Genomic DNA, 25,333 nt, shown 5'->3' with positions numbered 1-25,333 from the left:
CTCCCCTTCCCCAAAAGTCCAAAATTCTGTAATACACCTACACACTGTAGTTTGTTAATTGTGTCAGAATGGGATCAAAACAAAACTCCAGATTCAAACACTCCTGCATGATTGGCTGAACCTACATTCTAGATCCAAATCATGCCCAGGCTTCGAAACAATTCAGATCCAGACCCTCTGGGAGGTTCCTAAGGCACAGGAAGTAGTTGTGGAACTCTCTCTGCCCTCTCCATCCATCCGTCTCTCAGCAGGTTCACAGCTGTTATCTAAAGATACATCCCACCATTGGCAGCACTAGGCCCCAGAGCTACTGTACCACTGAATATTCCCTTAGGTCTCCTCTTGAAGTACTGCCCTCCCCACCCCAAGCAGGCAGAGATTGTGAAAGGGGGGAGAGGTTCCTCCAGGGCTGTAGCAGGTTCCCCAACATCAAACCAATCTGTTGTCTCCAGGACGCTAAGCAAGCCAAAACAGGCTGATCATGCCCCTGAGGAACCAAAACAGCCTACTGATCAGGTAACTGAAGCACAGAAATTAAATTATTTAGCCAAGGTCACAAAAGGAGTTTGCAGCACAGGCAGGAATAAAAAAAATCAGATCTCTTGAGTCACAGCTGAGTGTCTTAACCATAGGACTATCCTTCCTCCTAAATCTCACAGGACTCAGAAGGATGGCCACCTCCAATGATTCTGGTGTAAGCAATTGTCCAACATCACATGAGAAATCTGTGGTAAAGTCCACTCCTGCTGCATCTCAGTCGATTCCTATCTACACCCCTGCCTCATTCACGACACACAAACACTACACTAAGATTCCATCATGCGTGACAATTGGCTAGGGCACTTCAGCTGTGTCTCTCACAGTATGCAGACATAGCTTTGAGAAAATCATTTCAAAAGAGAGTGTGGTTAAGTGAACGAGATGCAGTCTGCCACATTAGAGGCCTGGGCTGTTTCCAGCTCTACTGGAAGTGACTTGGTGCAACATCTCCATCATCTCATCTGCCAAAAGGGGTGGTGAGAAATAATAGTTGTGTCTCCCTAGTGTAGAGGTGTGTCAATAACAATGCACAGAAACACAAACAGACGTCAGCAGAACTTATGGTCTTCTCATGCCCAGGCCAGTGCACTAGGCTACAGGATATTTTGTGGGAATCTCTCTCTACACCTAGATTCCAGCCACCATACTTTCCTCAGAGAACAGTTCTGAGGCTAACCCTGCACAGAGCCAAAAAATACAACTTTTTATTCACACACTTCTGAAGTTTGACCCTGGTGGCAGGAACTAGAACAGAGAAAAGGCCATCAAGTAATATACCGGCTATGTGGGTCTACTCCCCCCTCACCTCCCCAGTTTCACTGGATCTGCAGAAAAAAGCACTATAAGAAAGTTGCAATTTTAAAATCAGGCCATTTGGGGAGACCTGTAACTTGGCAACCCCTTGACCAACTGACCCCAGACATGCCCTATAAACTCTACCCACTGCACTGAACTGGCAGGCCATATTCCAAGCCCATCTAACGGCGCATGTGTATTTTAGATAAGTTTGAAAATTGGGCTTTAAACAGAACCCTGCTGAAACCTTAACTATGAAGTTATTGTGGAGGTGTAATACTAACTCCCATTTGACCAGGACTGCATTTTGGAAATCAAGATCTGATGATCAAGAGCCCCTTTGCTGGCACATTAAGCTGCAGATCTCTGAAAGGAAAAAGGTACCCCCTAAATACCTTGTGAGTTGTTTGTTTCAGTGTAGTGTTCTCCGCACTGGACATGCATAGGTGGCAGTATAAATGGGTGCTGTCTTGGCTGAAATAAAAAGAGAAACATGAATAACCTCAGCAAACTGGAGCTTTGCCACAGTTTTTGAAGATGAAGTGCCGAAGAAATTATTCTAGATTCTTTCCACAATACAGAACATTTCCTTACAGAGCTCTGCAGATGTGTACAGAGCTTTACAAAACAAAAGACACAGGCTAATGAGGTCAAAAGTGCCTACGTGACTTAGGCGCCTACATCCCATTTATAAAAGTGACTTAGCTACTTAGGAGCCTGGTTCTTATTGAAAAATCACTGGGACTTAAGCTCTCTAACACACAAGTCACTTTTGAAAATGGGATTAAGGCTCCTCGCTCTCTTTACTTTTCAACATTTTCACCCAGAGTCCTTGCCTCTGAATAGCCTAGAAACGAGGCTCTGACAAAAACAAGAGGAGACCAAAACACAAGGAGTAGTAGATGGGAGATGAGGGCAAAGGCAATAGCAACATGAGGGGACTCAGCAGAGTCACGCAGTGTCTTGAATGCAGAATTTCAGTGGGCAAACCCCCCACTGATAAATATTGCAGCTAGCATTGTGATACGGTAGGAATCAGGGACAGGGATGCTTTAGCATTAAATCAATGGATTATTTAAAGGTAATAATATAAAGCATGGATGAGGTCATAATCAGCAGTTTTGTCCAGGCATAAAGTGAAGTATTTGGAGGTTGGCACTGCAGCCACCTCGGTTGTGGGTGTCAGGGGCGGCTCTAGGCACCAGCAAAGCAAGCAGGTGCTTGGGGCAGCCCATTTGCAGGGGCAGCAGCCGGCAGAGAGCCAGCATGGGAGCTGAGAACCAACAGGGGGCCCTGGGAGCTGTAGTTCCTTGGTTAGCTCCCTGCCTATAGAGCCAGCCCTGGAGCAGGGAAAGAACTACATTTCCCAGCATTCCCTTGGCCGCTGTCAACAGGAAAGGGAGGGGGAGGGAGTGAGGTAGCTGAGCTATGCTGCAGCTTGCTGTGAATGGAGAGCTCACTGCTAGAATGGGGTGGCACTGTGAACGGGGAACAAATATGCCCAAGGAGTAGAAGGCTTTGCCCCAGATATCCCCTTCAGAAGACATCCCCAGCCTGGATTAGGGATACTGGTGTGACCTCACCTTGCAGCCCCCAAAGAAAGAATTGGGTGCACTAAATGGACAGTGCCCCTCTCTATCTGAAGCCTAGCAAGGGAGGTACGTGGATCCCACTAGAATTTAAAATGAAAAGTAAGGGAAGGGAGGCTCTGGACCTGGGCAGCTTTAGATACAGTACCAGGCACGTAGGAGGATTTCCACTTCTGAACCATGGAAGCAGAAATTGACTTTTCCTTTCCAGATTTAGCTAATATTCAGAAAGGGAATCTAGCACCTGCCGTCCAGATTTGAACATCTCAGAATTCAGGAGTGCTCAAGCTCAGTTTGGGCAGCTGTTACTTCATTTCTCCCAAATCAAATATAGTGATCCACTGTAACTTGCTGTAGAAAAAGTAGAATAAATTGAGCAAGAAATGCTTCCCAGTGGTTATTAGGACTGGAATTGCTATTTTCAACAGCCATTGCCTTTTTTTTTTTTAAGTTTTATTTGTTTAAAAGGAAGACAATGATATTGCATTGGCAAATCCCCATAGAAAGAAAGAGTGGAACAAAAGAATAATAAAGGCACCTCAACTTTTCCTCATTTATGGAGGACAGTCTTATAATATGCATCCAGATATCCTCCAATCACACATGCTGAAAATTGTTCCACTTTACTGCAGTTCTGTAACCATATGGGAATCAATCCTGTTTGTGTTCTGTGCACATCTGCTGAATGACCCGCCCTGGGAGCGAGTTACCAGTGACCCAGGGCTGGGGTGGAAGGAGGGTGCAGTTGGCAGGGTAGAGTCCAGGGCTGGGGCGGCAGGGTGTGTGTGTGTGTGGGGGGGGCACTGGTGGGGGCCAAGGGAGGAGCCCAGAGTTGGGGCGGCAGAGGGGTGCGGGGGGGGGGGGAGAGCCCAGGGCTGGGGTGGCAGAGGGCTGTGGGGGGTAAACCAGGGCTGGGGTGGGGGGCAGCCAAACATTTTTTTGCTTGGGGCGGCAAAAAATCTAGAGCCGGCCCTGGTGGGTGTAATTAAGTAAAGAAGTTTATGCAAGCACACACTGGTGTGTTCAGAGAGAGGCAAACTGCCCTGACTTCTGAGCGAATATACCTGCAGAACCACCTCAGAGGCACATCTCACACAGGCTGGTTCCAGGAGAGCAAAATATTGACTGAGCCCATAGCTTCAAGGGGAGAAGAGGCACAGTTCGCCTTCGTGCAGAGACAAAGGGCCACAATGACAGCTAGCCACTGAACGGGCAAAAAAGGAAGTGGGCTCGGCTTACATCTACATTTTCTATGGGATCTGGGGAATAGAAAAGAAGTGAAAGTGACTGTGATGAGGCATATAAATCCTTGCATGCAATATGGCAGAGGAAAACAGGAAATGCTCCCGCTGGACCCAGTTACAGAAGAGGGTGTTCCGAAGAGTATGGCTCTAGTCAGCAGAAGAATGGTTCTATTGGCAGCCTGAGAGGCAGAACTTAGTCTGGCAAGAACTGAAGGAGCCTACAAAGGTCTGAGCCAGAAAAAAAGCCTTCACAGCAAAGAGAACGGGTCTCCTGCTAGGAATGTATCTCATATATTAGGAAATATAGGAAACAAGCTGAATCCCACGTTATTTTGGGACTGGTCTGCAAGGACTCTTCTGTTATTGGAAAAGCAGGACTTTTTTGAGAGACCAGGCAAAACAGTCTACCCTGAAGTAGTTGGGGAGCAGCTTGAAGCCTGGAGGAGTCAGAAATCCACTTCAGAGATCACTGGGGGGGAGGGGAGGGGGGTTAAAAAACAAAACCACACTAGGGCCTCTTACAGGCTTTGTTCCACCTACGTGAGAGTCATTGGAAGTTTGACTAGAGTAAACAGATTTTTGCCCAATGGAAATTAAAAAGGTACAGACTTCATGGGCCTGATTCTCATTTATTATCATATCATTAAGACCATGACAGAGTAGTATAAAAGGGGCTTGAAGTGGGTGTAAATGTAATTACGCTGCCAAAGCAAGGATGCCTTAGTGTAAATGAGAATCTAGGCCATTTTGTCAAATGTCAGAGACGCACCACAGACTTCACTTCATTATCCCACTTATGCCTACTGATTTATTACAAGGCTACCATAAAAAGCCAAGGAGTACACGGATAGTGCTATCTAGAACTGCTGTATACTTTACAGAACAACTACTCTAACAAGTGAGCAAAACTACTTTTTAAAAAAAGCGCATGAAGGTTCATTTGAACAGAGAGAAAACCAGTTTGGTTTAGAGAAGAGAGTCACCTATTCCTCTTTTCATTGCTCCCAATCCATTTTCTCCTTTGCCAAAGGTTTACACATAGAATCTAAACAGACGAGGCATGATTCATTTTTCCTGTTAAAATATAGGCTTCCATTTTCCATATCTGATAGGAAGAGGGTCTTGTTTTCTTTGCAATAAAGATGAGGCTGATCAGATCATAAGGCATTCAAGGGCCCTTTCATTTCCTTACATTAGATATTTCACATCAGGGCTCACAAAGCAAATTAGCAATTAATAAGAATTTTCTATTTTAAAGAATGTAACACAGACAGTGCAATAAGCAAACTGTGCTAACCACTGGCTCTCTGGAAGTAAGCTGAAAATGACAGGCAGTTTTGGAAAGGAAACTGGGCAGGACTATTAGTTTAAAACATAGGTACCTGCCCACATGTGAAAACTATTAAAAGCTTTTAGAGAGGAAAATATGACAACTTTTAAAACCACTGAAGTAGAATGGACTAGAACAGATCTGTAGAAGGAACAGAATGAATAAATGGTACAGATTTTGTTAAAACACAGGGACTGCCCATCTTAAGAAGGGACAGCTGCTGTGCATGGATAAGAGATGTCAAAAACAGAACTACCAATACTGACTCTGTTACACAGACATATGCTAATAAGATTTATTACTTCAGGAAGGTGCTACAAAGCAAGAAAACTATACTTCATCACTGGGCTTGAAATGAGCCAAGAAGGAAACCAATCTTTTTTTGTTTCACAAGCAAACCATTTTATACAGCCATGATAATCTTTGCCCTCTATGGAAGGGATTGGCAATGTTGTTGCACCTTGCCATTCTCTCTTAGGTTTTCTGCTGGAATTCAATATTTCTTAGGGTAGTTCAAGGGTGCTGGGAGAAAAATGTAGCAGCAAAGGAAAGCTTATCCCTAAAGCTGATTGAAAAATGGGATAATAATGTTTGCAAACATTTCCAGGAAAATTGTCTCTCTTTTTGTGAAAATTTCAATTAAAAAATATTGTCAAAAATTGTAAGCATCTCTACTTAGTCACATGGATTTACAAAAAAGAAAATATTGACTCACAGAATCATGTACTGATTATAAGTTTTACTCAGAAATATTAGGCACTTCACAGAAATGCATAACAAGATAAAGTTCCCACTACAAAGAGCTCACAGTCTAAATGCAGACTTGACACCTTAGAGTGACAAAAAATAGAGGATGGAGGAAGGGTTCAGGGCAACACACTCTAAAATCATGCAGTGATTCAGTTTTGGCGTATGTATGTTTTGACGTTCCGTTACGTATACAGTAATAGATTTTTCAAACTCTAAGGAGTTTTCTTATCCTGCAGGACAAATCCCATTGAACATCACTGTATTCCTGCAGAAAAGATGTTCCATTTTTGCAGGACAAGTAGAAACATTAAAGCCCCAAGGCCTGTAATTTTTAGAATCAGTAGTAATAATACATTCCATTTAAATTAACACACTTCCTGTAGGTGACATGGCAGTAATGAGTTTCAAGAATGCCAATGTCTAGTCGATTAATATATTTGAACTTTAGAAAATGTCCCATCTCATGTACTGCCCCATCCCTGTAGCAGCAATACCAGCATTATTATTGAAGACCCCACTATATTACATACCAAGGATGACCTACTCCAGGTGGGCCGCCGTCTGATAGGGGGAGGAGAACTTGATTGTCTGTGGGGAAAAGTGGAGAGAGATACTAGGAACTAGTCTTATGACAAAATTTAAATTCTGATTCAAGACTGGCTAAAGAAAATAAGAGCCTAAGATACTGAAAGGTATTCCTTATTGATAGATAGATACATATAAAATAAAACAGATGGAAATAATTCATTTCCTGCTCTAAGTATAGATGTATTTTTATTCCAAAATAAACATGCCATCTGGTCATTATCCTATTTGGCCTAATTGGAAACAAGGGAAAGAAAATAAACTCTGGTTTTAAAATGACAAACGTAAAAAGTAGAAGTCTCTTGAGGAAGCATGGGCCAGCTCTCAAGATACAGGTGAACAGAAAAACCAGTGACGGCATCTTAGAGAAGTCACAGCAAATCACTAAAAGGCAGTGCACACAGATCAAGAGAGGAAAGAGCGGCTGAAGAATAATTCTAGCAGAGGCAGGTATAATGTTGGAATAGCCAGATGTAGTGGGAATACTTTAAAAAGAAAGGGGGAAAAGAAAAGAAACATTGAGGAGTCAGAAATATAGTGCTTACGTGTAGAGAGGAAAGGTGGAATTTCTCCTCTTACAATTTCTGATCTGGTGAATGATGTTATGTGCGATTAGAGGAAATGCACACAGAGGAAATACAAACAACAACAGAGTCATTTTAACACAGAGGTTGGGAAAAGTGTTCAGTTAGAAAACACACTGCAATATGTTGCTTGCTATCAATACATCTAACTCAAATGGTGGTAGCAGAGGAGACTCCTGCAAGGACAAGACCAGTTAACTTAGTAACTGTATTTAGTCTTATTTATTTCTCTCAGCAACTTCATTTTGCTACTTATTTTTATTTGAGGACAGAAAAATGCAAGTGTTTTTAGGATGTTATATATTTGAAGTGTGTTTCTATACTGGACTTATGGTATCTGAGCACCTACCCCTCAATGTCAAGGGATAAATAACTTGAGCAAACGCCACTGCTTATGAAGTCTGAATTTAAGCAGCCTTTACTGTAATAGAAGAATCTTCTGTGTTGACCCTGATATATAGTTTCAAAGTAGAAATATGTTCCTCTTTAGGATCTGCTCAAAGTTTTTTTCATAGAATCATAGAATATCAGGGTTGGAAGGGACTTCAGGTCATCTAGTCCAATCCCCTGCTCAGAGCAGGACCAATCCCCAACTAAATCATCCCAGCCAGGGTTTCATCAAGCCTGACCTTAAAAACCTCTAAGGAAGGAGATTCCACCACCTCCCTAGGTAACCCATTCGTGTCTCCTAGTGAAAAAGTATTTCCTAATATTTCCTCCCCCACTGTAACTTGAGACCATTACTCCTTGTTCTGTAGTCAGGTACCACTGAGAACAGTCTAGATCCATCCTCTTTGGAAACCCCTTTCAGGTAGTTGAAAGCAGCTATCAAACCCCCCCTCATTCTTCTCTTCTGCAGACTAAACAATTCCAGTTCACTCAGCCTCTCTTCATAAGTCATGTGTTCCAGCCTCCTAATCATTTTTGTTGCCCTCCGCTGGACTCTTTCCAATTTTTCCACATCCTTCCTGTAGTGTGGGGCCCAAAACTGGACACAGTACTCCAGATGAGGCCTCACCAATGCTGAATAGAGGGGAATGATCACGTCCCTCGATCTGCTGGCAATGCTCCTACTTATACAGCCCAAAATGCTGTTAGCCTTCTTAGCAACAAGGGCACACTGTTGTCTTATATTCAGCTTCTCGTTCACTGTAACCCCTAGGTCCTTTTCTGCAGAACGGCTGCCTAGCCACTCGGTCCCTAGTCGGTAGCAGTGCATAGGATTCTTCTGTGCCATTTACCCATCACATTGTTTTTTGTTTTTCTAGAGGAGAGAATCAAAACCTTCCCTTTGAACTTGTTCCTCAAACTGTTCAAGACAAAATTAAATCCACAATGTTGGATTATGAAAGTGCAAACATATTTCAATCAATCAATCAATCAATAGGAAACATGTCCATCTCCCAAGAATAGTAGATAGCAATTGAAATCTGATTAACTACAAGCTTTTTCTTTGGGTGATAAGGCAGTGGTCACATTTAGAATTCCTCCATGAGCCCTCCACTAACTTATCCCATTTGAAAATTTATTTTATGCTCGTGCACGTGTGCACACACTCCCCAACACACCTTTTAGTCTTTCCTTCCTTTATTTTGGCCTTCCATTTTCCAACAGATGACAACACCCAACAGAACGGATGGATGTCCATCTGGGTAAACAGAACTGTGGTGATGATGATAATGGGAGCTTCTTCGCAGCTTTACAGTTAACTAATCAATGTGTTGGATACTTTACAGGGAATTCTCTCTGTGTGTGGCATTGCTCTATAACCCAGCATTATTCAAAAAATGTCAAACTCTAAAATCACAGCTCTCCACTCCAATAGGTACATATATGCTGAGAGATATTTGCAGCTAATAAACTGGCCTTTGTCCCTACACTATACAACCGAAACTCCACCCATTCCTCTTTCATTAGGGTGAAATCCACCCTTGTGCAGAGGGCCAGCTCAAGGCCTGTGCATTACTAAGGGCTCAAAATAGACTTCAGTGGCACATAGTGATACATAGGCCTCATATGGAACAGGAATTATTCTTTTGCTATATCTTGGTAAAAAAAGGGACAGGGTAAAGAGTAATTGGCACAAATTTTTTTTTTAAATGAGAGACAAGCCGAAAATCAGAGCACTTCCAATCAGTGTATTGCAAAAGAAATCTGAAGTATGCATACTCACTCTGTGCAGATTTTATTCTGTTTATAAAACTTATGCCTTGCAGCAAACAGCCGTGAAATATATTTTGCATTTTCAATATCATCCTTTAAAACACAAGAAGAAAAATTGGAAAAGCCAGCTGATTATTCACTCTGCTGCTGTTACAATGAATTGATTTCAGCAACTGAAAGAGTGTTCTAAAAAATTCAACAGCAATAATGCCTTTTAAGGGATGCCACACACAAAGTCAGCTGCCAAGAACATATGCAGTGCCCTCAAACCTTGGACCACTGAAGTGCATCAGCATGTCTTTACATGCTGCCACTTCGCTGCTAATGACAGTGAAAAAACAAAAAGAATGGTTAGAGCCAGGCTGTGTAATTTACACACTGGCCTGTGCTGGGGGTTATGTGGAGTTGCAGTTTTCTCAGAGCACTGCACAGTCCCTCCTAGAGCTCCAGAGAGCATGTATACAGGCCCCACCATTGCTCAGGGTGCTGCAGCTATGAGAGCATGGTGTGGCAAAGGGCCATGGACATTTCATCCAAAAGACAGTCAAGACAGAGCTCCCAATAGGGTGGATTTCAGGCTGTCTAGAAGGTATTAAATAAATTGAAAAGTAAAAAATAAACTGATTCCCCCTCTCCCCCCAAATACAGGTGATGGGAATGTTGGAAAGGGTGAGCAGGTGACAGACTGAATTTGTGATTGCCACCCTCCAAATGCAGGGGAGTGAGGTGACACCTCTATTCAAACATTGGGACTTGAAGCTCAGTCTTTCTGATATACGGTAAAGTTTTTCTGTTGATACTGTTTAGGTACTTTGCTTACTGTGTGAAAGAGCACGGTTTCTTCTTTGTTGATCAACTCCACGATGATTGAAGACTTGTTATGTATTATATTCCCAATATCATTCCACCTGTAGAAAAGAAATGCTGCTGACTTTGCCAAGACACACAGGCAAACATTTCACAGACATGTTAGGAATGTATGAGTTAATGTGCAGGCTCATTTTACGTGAGAAATGCTAGCTGTTTAATGAAGAAAACACAGCCAGCAAAAAATCATGTGCTGTGATTAAAGAAAAAGCCACCCCCAAACACCCCAGATTTTAGAGTAAAACATTTCTTCTTCAAAAACAGCAATGTTAAGGGTTACAATAAAAGATACGATTGGAAATATATGAATGCTTAATTGTAAACTGAATTGCATTGTGTCACAATTTAATTATTATTTGACTGTGATTAGTTGGCAGGGAAATATGTACAGTTCTTGTTGGATTTTTTTCCCCCTAAATGGTTTCCAAATTTCCTAGATTGAGGCTTAGTCTATACCAGAAAATTAGGTCGCTTTAACTACGTTGGTTGGGGCATGAAAAATCCATACCCTGAGCAGCACAGTTAAACCAACCTAAGTCCCCATGTAGACAGCAAGAGGTTGCCAGAAGAATATTTCCATTGACCTAGCTACTGCCTCTCGGGGAGGTGGATTAGGAAAATCCCTCCTGTCAGCATAGGTAGTGTTTACATTAAATCGCTACAGTTTGTTAATGTGCTTTGATCTAGTCCTTTTTGAAACAAGACTAAAGTGCACTAATGAATTTTTAATGAACGTCAGCAGGGCCCACACAGACAGTTAGTTCACAGCAGGGTAGTCCAGGGTACATTCACACACCAGTTCACCACAATTTAATTGTTTGTGTAGATAAGCCCTTACCCATTAGTGTTTTTATACAAGCAAAAGATACCGTGTTACTATTTTGTGTTTTATGCTCCTAATTTTTTTGCCATGTGTTAACTTATTCTTTCCTCCAGTGACTGTCAGGTTGATTAAGATCAGTATTAGGATCTTTTTACAACTAGTTGTTGGCGTCGTTTGTGTCCATCATGAAAATCATGTCCATCATGTGTCCCATGAAAACTTTTGGGATGGAAATGACTTGGTCTTCTGGAAAATGTACTTGGATACATCCTGACATTACATGCATGGGAATGCATGCTGAAACAAAACAAACAAGGATACCAGCATTTTCTGAGGACATCTATACCTTAAAATAAAATAAAATAAAATAAAATAAAAATCTGAGAGGTGTCTCACTTTTGCAACCTACGTTTTCAAGAAATCTTAGGAATGGCACAATTTAAAAGAAATCTACTCTGATTTCTTCATAAAACTACACATTCAAGAATGAAAGATACATGAAAAATGCAAAAACAGATGGGAATCTTGATGATGTTGGAAAAAAATAATCTAAGCTCTTTAAAATAAATGCTAAGGTCTTTGAAAAAAGCTCCAACCACTGGCTAAAAACTACAGTGTGACTCATTAAAACATCTGTTTTACTGTAAGTGCTATACAAATATTCACACACCAAGAGCGCTGGTCAGAAAATCTCACAGATTGTGGTTTATCATTCTAAGATAACAATGAAATAAACAAAAATAACCCATGAAATCACAGAAACAATTAAAAAAGAGGGGGGCGGGGGATGAAATCCTGGCTCCACTGAAATCAATGGGAGTTTTGCCACGGTCTTCAAAGGGACAAGGATTTGACTCGATGCTTTTTGCTACTTTTTTTTTTTTGATAGAGTAATAAAGATTTATTTTTATAGAATAACAAAGAAACAAAATGTAAACAATTATTGGAATTGATAAAACAATCCTTTGCCCAGACGCTCATATTTTGCATTAGCAACACTGGGTAATCCCACAATGAGAAAAACAAGGGCCAAATTTAAATTCAGATATAGCTTTATCAAAGTCTGATCTGAGAAACTCTTTATCTAAAGGCTGCTCGGTGTCCTATGCAAAATGAGTTAGTTTCAACCTAGTTTCTCATGGACAGATGTCACATTATTATTTAGCTCCATAAATAAGCATAGTGGCACACACATAAAGAAAAGACAATAGTCAAGAACTGAAAAAATGAGCCTAAAATTCAGCTCCTTTATCCTTATTGAGACACCGAAATAAGTGACCTGATTTTGGGATGCTGGAACAATTTGTTTAGTGGGGGTGCTGACAGCCATTGAACCAAACTGTAAACCCTGTATATAAGTGGCAATCACTTCAAGCTCCAGCACCACCAGCACCTCTAGTTCCAGTACCTATGGAAGTGATGCGCACCTAGCAGTCCCCACTGAAGTCTAACTTATTTGCTTTCAGATGCAAGAAAATAAGTGATTTAAGCACAAATTGATCCTAGAACGGCAAGAGGAGAAAAGGCATCAAAAGCTCATAAGCAATTCAAGTGTACACGATAGCCTTGTCTCTCTAGGCATCAACCCCATTCCCAGACATCTATCACAGACTATCCTTTGCTGCGTAGACTTTTATGGGCAAGAGGCCAATCCTGAAAATCCTTACTCATGTCAGTACTCCTTTACTCACAGAAATAGTCCTACTGAAGCCACACTTGATGCCTAAGTCACAGGGAAAAAAGCACAGCTTCCTGTAAAAGGAATTCACATTAAAAGCAGAAGTCCCTTGATGGTACCTGTATATCACTGTTGGCCTTCCAATTCTATTTTTTATGAAGATTCCCATGAAGAAAATGCCAAGATGCATATCATTTCCATGATTGTCCTGCACAAAAAACACATCAACATTTAGTTAATTAATACAGAAACTGGTTTTCCATGAAGAACGCCCAGGGAACTACAATAAAATGTTTAAATCAAAATCATCCCCTAAGATATACAGCACATCAGGCATTCAGGAGTCTGTCTGTAGTTTAACTAACCAAAAAACACCCAGTCTGTATAGCAATAAGCAATTGTTTCTTATTTACAAGGTATTTACACAGTAATTCAAAATAAATGTCATATGAATATAAGCCACGTGGCTAAAAGGGTTACTGTATGGAGCAACACAAGGGAAATTAGTGTGCTCTAGTGGAATAAACACTAGACAGAGTCTGAAATTCCTGCATTTTAATTCATATTATATGGATTTGGACCATTCACTTGACCTTTTGGAGACAGATTTTCAGACTGTTCTTAAATGGGCCTCCGTTTTGATAGGTGCAAATACCCAGGGACACAATTTAGGTAGCTTAGATGTCTAAATATCTGATCTGTGGATACAATCTGGTACTCATACATTTAAATGTTAAACTGGATCCCAAAAGAATTATTCCTTCTATCTGTGGATGCAAAACAGGGTATCTGTATTTGCAAATCTGATCCTCTGTGACTCAGTTTGCCCTTCTCTAAAAGAAATAATACTTACCTACCTCACAGGGCTATTTATACTGTGCTTCTAAGATGTAAATCACTGCATAAATATCAATAATTATTTTTACAATAAGTAATATTACCTTCATTCACTGAAGAGAACATGAATTCAGTTCTTTGAAATACAAAGTAACATTTCTGTTTTTCCTATTTTGTACAGAATAGGCACTTTGGCTTCTTATTTAACATGGTCCAGAATGACATGCAATAGCCAAACAGGGACATCCCATATACAAAACCTGAAAAAATTCACTTGCTAGTGCCAAGTGGGAAGCTTTCCCTGGGAGGGCTGGTGCTTACACCATCACATTTCTGAAGATTTTACAAAAAGAAATTTGTCTATAGCTCTTCTGATTGCCAAGAGATAAATCCAAACGTGAGCCAAATGTAAACTGATGCAGTGTTGTCTTCCTGAATCTGTAGGCAGGTAGTCCAAGTGCTTCAGCTGCTGCTTACTGGTTTGCAAAGCTTCAGCACATGAAATTAGTAAGAGTTTCAGTGATAGGTGGGCCACAGTGACACTATCACTCTGCTGCTGCTATGGGAGAATTCTATGAGCTGCAACTGAGGCAGGCATGGCTGAGACACACGCACAGTATTTGGACCAAAGGGACCAAAACAGATAGAAGGGGAAGGAATATTGGAGACTCCCTTCTGTTCACCAGCACCCTCACACCATTCAGGACATATTGGAAAAGAGATAGAAGGTGGACTTCCCTAACCCATCTCTCTTCATTGACTGCTTGTAGTGGGGTGGCTGCCCCACTCCTGGAGAACAGGGGTTAAAACAGCCAAGCTAGGCTGATTGCAGTAGCAGCCTCAGCTGTGGCCTGCTCAATTAGGGCCCAGCTGGCCCTGATAAGAGGGCTGTGGGCCAGAAGCTGGAGGAGTCTCTCTCTAGCTGTGGCGAGAGAAGGACCTGGCTGCCTGGGAACTCAGCGTACAGGGAGTAGAGCAGGGCTGGGGAAAGGCAAGAGGAGCTGGGGAGCTCCAGGCTGCAGGCCTGGCTAAAAGCCAAAGCAGGTACAGGGGTTGCAGAGGTGCAGCCCGGGCTTAGGCAGAGGCAGCTGGTCCTAACCCCTTGCCAATGATGAGTGGCTATTACAGACTGCAATCTGCCCCAGTGAGCTAGATGATGACTGGCAGTAGCCCACTGAGGCAAGATGGGTTTAGAGAGTTGGGGGTTCCCCAGAGAGGGGAGACCCAGAGAGTGGGGGTACTGCTGGGGCAGAACCCTGAGGTAAAGGGCACCGGGGTCCGGGAGGGACATGGGGCCAGTGACAGGTGAGACACCAGCCAGCAGAGGGCGTTCCGTACATGGGAAAAGAGCTAATTCCCAGGACGACCAGTAGGAGGTGCCGCGCCGGTGAGTCTTGCTTCGCTACACTGCTGTTTTGCGAAGAGAGAGAATCCTGTATCCCTTCCAGCTTCTGGAGAGTGGTAAAGCTTCACATTTATCAGATGCCTAGTACCAACAGGGTGATACAAAAAGATTAATTCCCTTGGCAGTGTCCAAGACAACACCCTGTTAGAAATCCTAGCTATCTTCTCATTCTCAGGCTCTTTGGATGAGCAGGCGTCTAGATTTTGTCCCAAAGATTCATTGGTAGTGTGCCCCATGCGTGCATTTTGTATTTATTTCTAGCTAGCAAGGGTTAATCCCCCAGTAAGTAGATGTCTGGTACATTTTTCAAGCCCTGTACATGCACTGATTCCCAACGCTGCATACACCAGAATTCTTCAAATTATACTCCAAATCTGCTGTGGTTTGGACGTTCTCTGCTTAAACATGGGAAGAGCTGTAATAAGCAAAGAAATGGTGAAGATTTTTTTAAAGGGGGGGTGGAGGGAGAATGAAGGAAGAAAGGAAGGAAAAAAGGAATCAGCTCTCGAATGCCCATCTCCAAAAGAGGGTCTCTCAATACATTGTGTCTGTCCATACATCTATCCTGCCAGCTCTCCTGGGCAGTGGAGGTTTTTCTGCATCTGCAACTGTGCTTCACCCAGCAACCACCAACAACAATCAGGCAGAATGAGAAATTCTGTTAAGAAAACAAGTTGCCACAGTATAGAGTTTTAATGGGAATTAATCCCAGAACAAACCTTTTATTTCTTTTAGATGCATAAAGATTTGACATCAGAAGACCACATAATTTCTGCCTTCCAGGGAAAAAGCCATTAACTTCAATGGAGACCATCACAAGATCCAAATTACAATCAGCCAATCTGTTTAGTTTTTTTGTCCCTTCAGGCTAACTTCAGGGTTCTCTTATTTTTTATCTCAGTAGCAGGAGAGGCAGAAAAACACTTTTACTAGGAAGTGCCTGGGGTTGGGGACAAGGAGAATTGTTGAGCAGTCCAGTATTTATAACAAATAAGCACAGAAGGAGAGTTTGCAATTGCAGAACGGGCTAAAAGTGTTCAATGTTTTAGCCACCCAATGGATCATAGTGACATGTGCTGTTCAAACTTAACCAGGTTGCAGATGGCACCACGGGGCATTAAGACAAGGAAAACTGATTAAAAATTCAAGGGAATACAGAATAAAAAGGACAAAAATACAGCATAAAAACCCTGAAAAAAAACAACAACCAGTTGTTAGCCTAACATTACCTTGCTTTTGTTCAGCTGACAGAACCTAGTACAGTTACACAAACCACCATCTAAACATCCTACCTTAGCTAATAAAGTCTCACAACTCTCCTGTGAAGTGAACAAGTGTTGTTCTACTCATTTCACAAATGGGGAAATTGAGATAGATGGTTAAGTGACTTTTGCCAACAATAACTCAGCAAATCAACGGCTGTGCCAGGATAAAATCAGGGTCCTGATTCTCCATTGCCATGCACCTGATGTAGTCATTTATCCCTGTGCAAAATGGATCTAAAACACTACCATTCCAATCTGGTAATTCTTCATTTGGATATACACATATTGTTTACAATAACATGAGTTATACACACATCACCATATACCCCTCAATTGTCTCCTTTTTTTTTTTTTGGATCGGGGTTGTAAGAAGGCTATGTAAATAATAGTAACTAGAGCCCCATACCTTCACAGGAAAGCTTTCTTGTCCAAACCCTTCAAGGCGTTCCACTTCACTGATGTACATAAGTTCAGCTTCTGCTGCTGGTATGCCACTACAATTAAAACAACATAAGACAGCAAGAAATTGTTCAGTACAACAAGTCATATTAAAAGTTCTAGCCAAAAAATGGCAGATTCAGAATAATCTAGATTGACTCACTTTAGATACTACTGAGATTCTGAAGAAAATGTACAATATAATTAAAACAGATCATTATTTGTATTATCAAGATGGGATAGACATTTTAGTTCATTCTCTATATTGTCATTAGTAGGAGGTAGAAAGCACAGTCCAAATCTAGAGAGGAGCAACCAGTGTGACAGAGAGGCACTTTCTACTCCAACGTCTAAAACAGGTTGGCAACCAGGGCTATTTTATATTTGTAAAATTTTGTGAGAAGCTGATTAACTTCTGTACAAACTAAATAAAAACCCAACTTAAAGTAGCAGAAGAATAGCCATATGTATCAGTTTCCTACTGCAAGTGAAAACAGAACAGAGCTGTATCTTAACATTTTGGGACTCACCTGTGAGTTTTATGTTCCTGAGCTACCTTTTGAGTCAGATCTTCCAGGACTGCTTCATCTTGAGTCCAATCCTGTAAGAATACAAACAAGAACACTCTGTTTATTGAGGGATACTAATCAGGAAAGAAACAAAGCAAAACACAGAACAGATACATTGTGATGGTGTATGTTTTAAGGTTGCTACGTGTCTTTAAGCTTGCAGGACAGTGATGATACCTAATACTGATTGCAATGGAAATCTGGATTCGTTTGTTATTACCAAAAAATTTCTGAGGGTAAGATACCAGAGCTTCAGGGAAAACTTGGGGGGATTGGAAATTTTAAGAAGATTGTTAATTCAAAACGAAAAGGGGGCTAGAAATATCTTCCCAAATACAGAACAGAAAGACCCAACACCTTTCTTTTAATAACTGTTTCAAAAAAGGAGGATCAAAAGCTTTGCTGTTCCTTTAAGTGCATAGTAAAGGTTGCCTTGTGTTTTCAACACACAGTTGATGAGGAAATTGTTGTACATTTTGTAAATGTTATAGTGTGTGTATAGTAGGAATAATTCTGAAATCAATTGGGGCAAGGAAGTCTGCCCATAAAATGAAAGCAAAAAAAAAAAAAGGAAAATGAAAAAGTTACCTAGCAAAACCTCAAAATGATTATATTCATATAAAAAAAATACGCCTCAAGGCTGTGTGTATTGTATGTGGCTAAACTGCCTGTTTCTTGCTCAAAGGAGGCCTCCCTGCAATATTTGTTTCTGCCACAGAAAAATGTCAAAGTGGTAGCATGCTAATGAAAAATGGCATGGTACGTGCCTGTACATAGCCACACACCTGTGGGGTGTTCTGTGTACATAACTTTGTTCTTTCCACTGAAGAAATGCCATTTGACACATAATGTAGCCTTACAAGATCAAACACAGTCCAAATGCAGCTACCCCTCCCCCATTCACCAGCACACTGCAATAATATATTTTTCAGCAAATCAGTGTTCCACTTTGAGACCTTATCTACTCCCAAGGGCTGCATAAATCTCCTGACCGCTGCTCTAGCACTGGGGCAGTCTACAACAGTTAGCAGTAGTTCAGCCCTGTAGGGATTTTTACCATTATGTTACCTAACCCTGCCCAGGGGAAAGGACGAAGTAGAATCGGTGACTCAATGCTGGAGGACAACATGCCTCAAGGGCTAGCTGCTTTGGCTGGAAGTGGCAGAAACAATACACCTCTTCAGCTTTGGAGGATGTCTGTGCTTGTGCGGTACTTAGAACAATGGGGCCCTGGCCCATGAGGAGGCTCCTAGGCACTACGGTAATACAACTAATAAGTAATAGAATAATAGTAGTAGTAGCAGCATAAGAGGGAGGTAAGAGACAGCGTGATGACAGGTACAAAGCAGAAGTCAGACAACATAGTCTAAACAACAACAGAGGGCAGGAACGGAAAAAGAAGATATCAACTGATAGGCCCAATCCAGAACACTGGATTCAAACTCCCTCAAACTAGGGAGAAGTTTAGCTCCATATCCAAATTTTGAGACCCATCTTTATTTTTTCTACTGACAGAAAACTAATTGCAGTGTACTGAAAATCTCAGGAGCGCAGTCCTTTGAAATGTGGGTACACAGTGGTAGATTCACTGCAAATCTCTCTGTCCACAGTGCAGCCATAATCTTGCCCCAAGCTGTTACCCCCAATATGATAAACAATCCCCCTCATGGAGTAACACCAAAATAGCTAGTAGTAAATGGGAAAAAAGGCCTCATGAAAACAAGAACTCTGCTAGTCACTCTACATGCGTTTCTCAGTGGAAGTTAAATACCATCTGCCATGACATATGCAACATAAGGCTTCTTACACTTACGTAGGCTCGTTATTTTCCCCTTCCACTGGCAGTTTTCTCTCAGATACATCTGAATTCCCGGCACACATAAATGACATTCAATTGCCATTTCTCAACCACTCATGCCATCTGATGAAAACGCCTATAGCTTTACAATCCCTACAAATTTAATTTCAACTCAGAAAGAATTTCAAGATCAGAGCCTGATCATCAAAATTTTATGAAGGTTGAGCTGAAGTTCTGTGGTTGTGAGGTTGCTGGTCTTAGCTAAAGCCTAGCTTAGCCTCAACAACTTCTTAAAGTTATCCATTCTCCCATCAATTGCTCATTGCTATGGTATCAAAGTAGCTGGTATCTTTTACCTCATTCTCTTTTATGGCAGCAATTTTACATTCCTCTGCAGAATTTATCAATAAACATAAAATAGTTCATTAAATATCTGAAAGATTTGATAGTTTCAGATTTAGATTTGAATAACTTTTACTGCACACTCACTGTGGGCCAAAACCTGAAGTCCTGATTCACCTATTATTCAGGCAAAAGGCTGATCCATTTTGATGGGAATTTTTCTTTAGTAAGGACTGTATGATTTGCTCTATAAGATTGCATTTGTTATATGAGCCAGTCCTCACATCCCATTATTATTTACTGTTTTTATTGCAATACTGCCCACAGACTCCCATCAGGAATATGTTAAATGCTGTATAACTTTATACTTTGTTCAAGTAAATATATTTCTTCTACTGAAATCTGTTCCTAGGGGAGAAATAAGCATGAATAGAGCTCATGAAGGGTTAAATCCATGCTTCATGTAGTTGTTTAGCTAAAACCATATGAAACACAATCTCTTTGGAGGCAAAGCTTACTTTAGTCATTTAAAAATTTAGCACTAACACTTTTCATTGAGCTATCAACAACACCATCTCTGAAGGATGGAGGAATTACTCATAGGAGACAATGAAATAAAGAGGGGAAAAAAGTAACTCACCATAGGAAACAGAACATATTCTCGGAGGAAATCATGAGATTCAAACTGATTATAGTCACCAAAATCCGCTGGAAAAAACAACACCACATTTACTCATATTACATAGCACTTTCCATGGATACTAAAGCCTCAATCCTGTGAACCTTTGACTCACATGCTTAACTTTAAGTGTGTGAGTTCTCCCACAGAAACCAACTGTTTGTAGGACTTAGGCCTTCAACACCAGTTTAAAAAATTATGTCCATGCATGAGATAATGGTGTCACTAAAGACCAGTTAAAGATTGACCTGGGCACAATTACACAAGGAGCCTCTCCTTTTTTGCAGTACCCCACTCCCTGGAGTGCAGGGATTGGTACTCCGTACTAATGCTTCATTGGCTGCTGCCACCCCAAAAAGAGATAGGGTGGCCTCTGGTAGGCATTTTGCTTCTCATTAGCTCCCATCCTCCCCTAACACACAGTACAGAGTGGCCCTTAACATTTCACTCAGCTTTTGCTAAAACACCACAAAAGACCTGTGTGAAAGGTGCTGGATTAACATCCCAGGAGGCTGAAATCCCTTGAAAATTAACAATGTCAATGAACAGCAGAGGTTTAAGTAAATTTGGATTTTCCTTCTCATCCCAGACTGATATATACCAGGCTAGCCAAAAGTTCCTGCCAGGGGCGCTAGTTTAATACTTTATTCCCTCATCCTGGCAATTCCCTCTCATTTGCCCCCTCTCTCTCTCTATCCATTAAGGAGTGGATACAATCTTGGCACTCACAGCACTGCTCTTAGTCACCCACATGCAACACCCAAAGGATTATTATGGTTTACATGTTCTTAAAATACTGCAGTTTTGAAAGTGCTTCCTAAAAATTAAAATGCTTCTTCTGAAACATGCACACACAAAAACCCCAAACAAAAACCTCTCCCACCCCAAAAAAGCCACATCTAGCTGTATCTATTTGTTAAATACACAACAGCTTATAACTAAAGAATGAACTTGCTGGAAAGTTATTTTATTTAACTGAACCAGAACAAACGCCATCTACAATATACTAGTATTTTAGAAGCTGGAAATCCCCACTATAAATCACAGTAGCCAAACATTCTTGCTAAGCTTCTAGACAATTTCACGTAGCATAGGATGCCAAAAATGCCGTTTCGTGTTGTTTCACCTCAGAGTTATGTTTTAAAATAAACAGGGAATCAAAATGGACATAAAACACAAAGAACGCAATTCAAAATAATTGAGTATATTCTAAGTCTCTTTACAGGATCATGTGCAAAAGATAAAAGACAGCAACACAATGTCATGAGTAAGCAACAAAAATTGGAGTAAGTGTCAGATGCAGCTATCTATCATGATCACAGATTATGCAGAAAATTCACAACAAAAGAAGTGATTATTACTCAAACTACTTACAGAGACAGGAGAATGGACAATTATATGGTAAGTGAGGCCTGCACAAAGCCACTGGAAAGATCCCAAATTGAGACAGTGTAATCCAATTTGGTGTCTGTCCATCACCAATTCTTGGACTTGTACTTTAGGAAAACCTCATTAAACCGTACTGCAAAGTTCAAGGTGGACATCTCTTTTCAATTATACTAAAGATTCAATTATACTAAAAGATTTCAGGGCAATGGTCACAGAACACATTAGGATTTGTTTTTTCCTTTTGTTTTTGAACACCCTATAGGACATTACAAAGGTATTTCTACCAGCACTGGCAAAGATCAGATTAACTTACTGAATACTACTACTCTTCACCCATTCAACAGCTTTCATCCTGGGCGCTCAAAGTGCTATAAGCAGGTGAATATTAGTATTCCTAAACTGAGGCAAAGAGTAAGTTAATGACTTGGCTTTCAAGGTGGTGAGCATCCACAGCTCTCACTGATGTCAGTGGGGATGGAAGATGCTCAGCAGATCTGAAAATCAGTCCACAAGAGACTTACAAAGGCCTTTGAGCAAGTCAGTGGCTGTCAGAGGTAGCACACAAGTTCTCTACTGCTAGGTCCTTGTCCTAACTACTAGACCATGCAGAAATTCAAGTTCCAGAAGGTCACAAATTAAGCTCTAGAAAATTTCATTTCAGCAACAGAATGCTCTACAAATAAGAAGACACAGGATGGTCACATGTTCAAATAGGTTTCAAAAACACCTAGGGACCTGTTGTACCACAAAAATCTTTAATTTTTGAGAAGCCAGTAACTGTGCTATTATTTTAATAATATTAGCTACTATTTGTATGTACAATTACCTGATTTGAACATTTACATTTGGATTCTTTTCAGCAGGCACATCTGTTGCATCAAGTTTTGAAATTCTGCCTATTAAAGTCTATTAGAACTAGATGGCCTGAGAGATATTATACCCTAATACACGTTTATTTTTCTATATTATAAGCATACTTTTTATCTCACTACTTACTAGGTTACAGCTGTAATAACCACTATTATGTACTCTATAGTACTACTGATAGGAAGTGCCCGCTACAGCAAAGTGAATTTTTAATTAAAGGCAAAATTAAGCTCAGGTTGAAAATAGAATTACACTGAAAATAAAATTTGAGAAACAGTCAGCTCCCATCATTTTACAAAGTAGTCCACTATTATTAGAAGAAGAATCTAGATTTGTTTGTTGTTAATCCAGAAAATCCAATGTTGGAGCTGAACAATGCTTATATGGTATCTATGATCCAGTCCATGATTCTACACCTGACAGTACAAGTAATTCATCAAAAACCCAATCCTACTACTATTGAAATCAATGGAAAGACTAATGATCGTTAACATGAACTGCGGTGGGCCTAATTAGTGTCAAATGAACACTTCTAGAGGGCAATGTTGGAAGAGAACTAGCAGGTAATTTAACGTTACCTTGCACAGCTAAGCCAGCCAGCCGGATCCCCTGATCCAACGAAGAACGCAATCGACCATCAAGAACATCTTTTTTCACTTGTAGGTAATACTGATACCTGTCAATAAGTGAAACAACAAAACGAGACCCAAAGTTTATATACTTGGATATTTTCTACAGAACAATTGCTGAAGACAGAACATTTTTACGCAAAGGTTGTGTACTTAAATTGTACTGTGTATGTTGCAGATGCCACACATACAATCTTAATTACAGCACTTTAAAATCACCAATGTGATCCCTATCAGGACCATTGTTCCCAACTGTACAAAAGAGAGAAATCAGAATTCCATTTTAATCTAATAAAACCTTTCATATTCTTCTAGAGTGAACTCCTAAATCAGCACAAATGAGATTCAGGATCTTGCCACTAGACAGCACCAAAGTTCTGGTGAGACCTGCATTCTCAGGATTACAGCAATAGTAGCAACACTATAATTTGATCAAGAAGGCATTTTCAGTGTAAAGCCCATTTTCATTTCCTTCAAATTAGAGAAATTCCCCTTCGAGCTGAATTTTTTCAAGTTTACTTAAAGCCCAAAGTTGAATTTTGGGCAAAGTGGGTGAAAAAAACCTTTGCAGATAATTTTGGGTTACTAGATTTAAAAAAATAAATAAAATAAAAGCTAAAATATTTTCACGCATTTTCTTGTGCTCTGGTAACTCACAACCAGTTTCATTTTATAAGTTTTGATTTGGCATGCAAGAAAATTGAAAGACTCACATTAATTTCAATGTGCTCTGAACAATTTGATTGTGAGAAAGGAAAGCATGAAACCAATGAGAATAGCACACAGCCTCTCTGCTTGGCCTTTCTGCCTCCAATCTCAAATTTCACAACTCTGGGATTGTGTGGCCTGGAATTCAGCATACTGTGCAAAACATAGATAATCTGAAATTGCAAAGAAATGGCACCAGAGCCAGGCAGAAAGACTGCCAGACTTGCCTTTGCCATCACCTTAAATGGAGGTAGGGGGACACTATGCTTATAATTTCACATCTGCACACTAAATGATTTGAAGTCTATGGGAGTTTTGCCACTGACGTCAGTGGGGCCAGGATTTCAACCACAGTTCCTGCAAAAACTATAGATAAGCCACAGTGCAGAATACATGAACAGCAGAAAATATATGATGATACAACAGCTACTGCATCAGAAGTCATGAGAAGATTTTGAAAAATAACTAGTGATTTTGGGTGCCTCAAAATTCTAGATCAATGGTCCCCAAACTTTTCAGTGTCACGCCCCTCCTTGCCTGTCTGTGCCCCCTGACCCACAGGGCCAGGGCCAGGAACAGGGTTGCGGCTCCAGGGGGGAGGGGAGTCTTGGACGGGGTAGGAGTGCTGAGGCTGGAACCACAACCAGGGTGGGGCTGGAGCCGGGAATGGAGCCGCAGCCAGGGGCCGGGGCCAGGGTCGTGGCCAGGCCATGGTTGGGGGCTGAGGCTGGGTCAGAGCAGAGCTGGGAGCGGAGTGGGGCTGGGTGGTGCACCCTTCCTGCCCCCTGAACATTCCTCCGCCCCAGCCCCCCCCCCCCCCCCGGGGAACGCACCCCACAGTTTGGGGACCTCTGTTCTGTGTTCAACTTGCAACACCTTTAAAAGGCTTGATTTTAGGAAAGTTCTTAGCACCCACCTTTCTGATAACCAAGTTCCTTTATATTATCTCACATTGAACACCCAAAAATGATAGGGTTACCATATCTAACAAATAAAAAAAGAGGACCCTCCACTGGCCCTGGCCCCGCCCATTTCCCCACCCCCAGCCCCAACTCCGCCCCTTCCCCGCCCTAACTCCGCCCCCTCCTCCCTCCCACTCCCAGCCACGCGGAAAGGGCTGCCCGAGCGCTACCGGCTTCACGGTTTGCCGGGCAGCCCCCAGACCCTGCGCCCTCGGCCGGCGCTTCCCCAGCGCAGCTGGAGCCCGGGAGGGGAAGCACCCAGCCGGGGGCGCAGAGTCTGGAGGCTGCCCAGCAAACCGTGAAGCCAGTAGCGCTTGGGCTTCGGGCAGCCCCCTTGCCTCCGGACCCTGCGCCCCCAGCCGGGCACTTCCCCTCCCGGGCTCCGGCGGCTCAGGGTCCGGAGGCATGGGGGCTGCCTGAAGCCGGTAGCGCTCGGGCAGCCCGGCTCTTACCAGAGCCGAAGAGTCAGGGGAGGAGCAGAGCCGCCGCGGGAGGGG

General features: G+C 41.7%; 1 protein-coding gene across 3 annotated transcripts in view; it reads right to left on the bottom strand.

Annotated features, from left to right (window-relative positions):
- The window catches only part of PTPN14 (protein tyrosine phosphatase non-receptor type 14), a 183,120-nt gene that overhangs the window by 32,716 nt on the left and 125,071 nt on the right, over positions 1–25,333 (bottom strand). For all 3 annotated transcript variants that reach the window (XR_008444559.1, XM_054024345.1, XM_054024346.1), the window contains exons 4-12: positions 23,116–23,213; positions 20,243–20,310; positions 17,424–17,494; positions 16,862–16,949; positions 13,068–13,156; positions 10,401–10,488; positions 9,591–9,673; positions 6,779–6,836; positions 1,731–1,809 (exon numbers count right to left, since the gene is read on the bottom strand). Coding sequence is in view for 2 of the 3 variants with exons in the window: in XM_054024345.1 (XP_053880320.1) it covers positions 1,731–1,809; positions 6,779–6,836; positions 9,591–9,673; positions 10,401–10,488; positions 13,068–13,156; positions 16,862–16,949; positions 17,424–17,494; positions 20,243–20,310; positions 23,116–23,213 (722 nt within the window). In the remaining variant the exon portion in view is untranslated. The remainder of the gene's footprint in view (positions 1–1,730; positions 1,810–6,778; positions 6,837–9,590; positions 9,674–10,400; positions 10,489–13,067; positions 13,157–16,861; positions 16,950–17,423; positions 17,495–20,242; positions 20,311–23,115; positions 23,214–25,333) is intronic.

Source organism: Malaclemys terrapin, chromosome 3, assembly GCF_027887155.1.
Source record: "Malaclemys terrapin pileata isolate rMalTer1 chromosome 3, rMalTer1.hap1, whole genome shotgun sequence".
Lineage (NCBI taxonomy): Eukaryota > Metazoa > Chordata > Testudines > Emydidae > Malaclemys > Malaclemys terrapin.
This window is presented reverse-complemented; position numbering and strand designations above follow the sequence as displayed.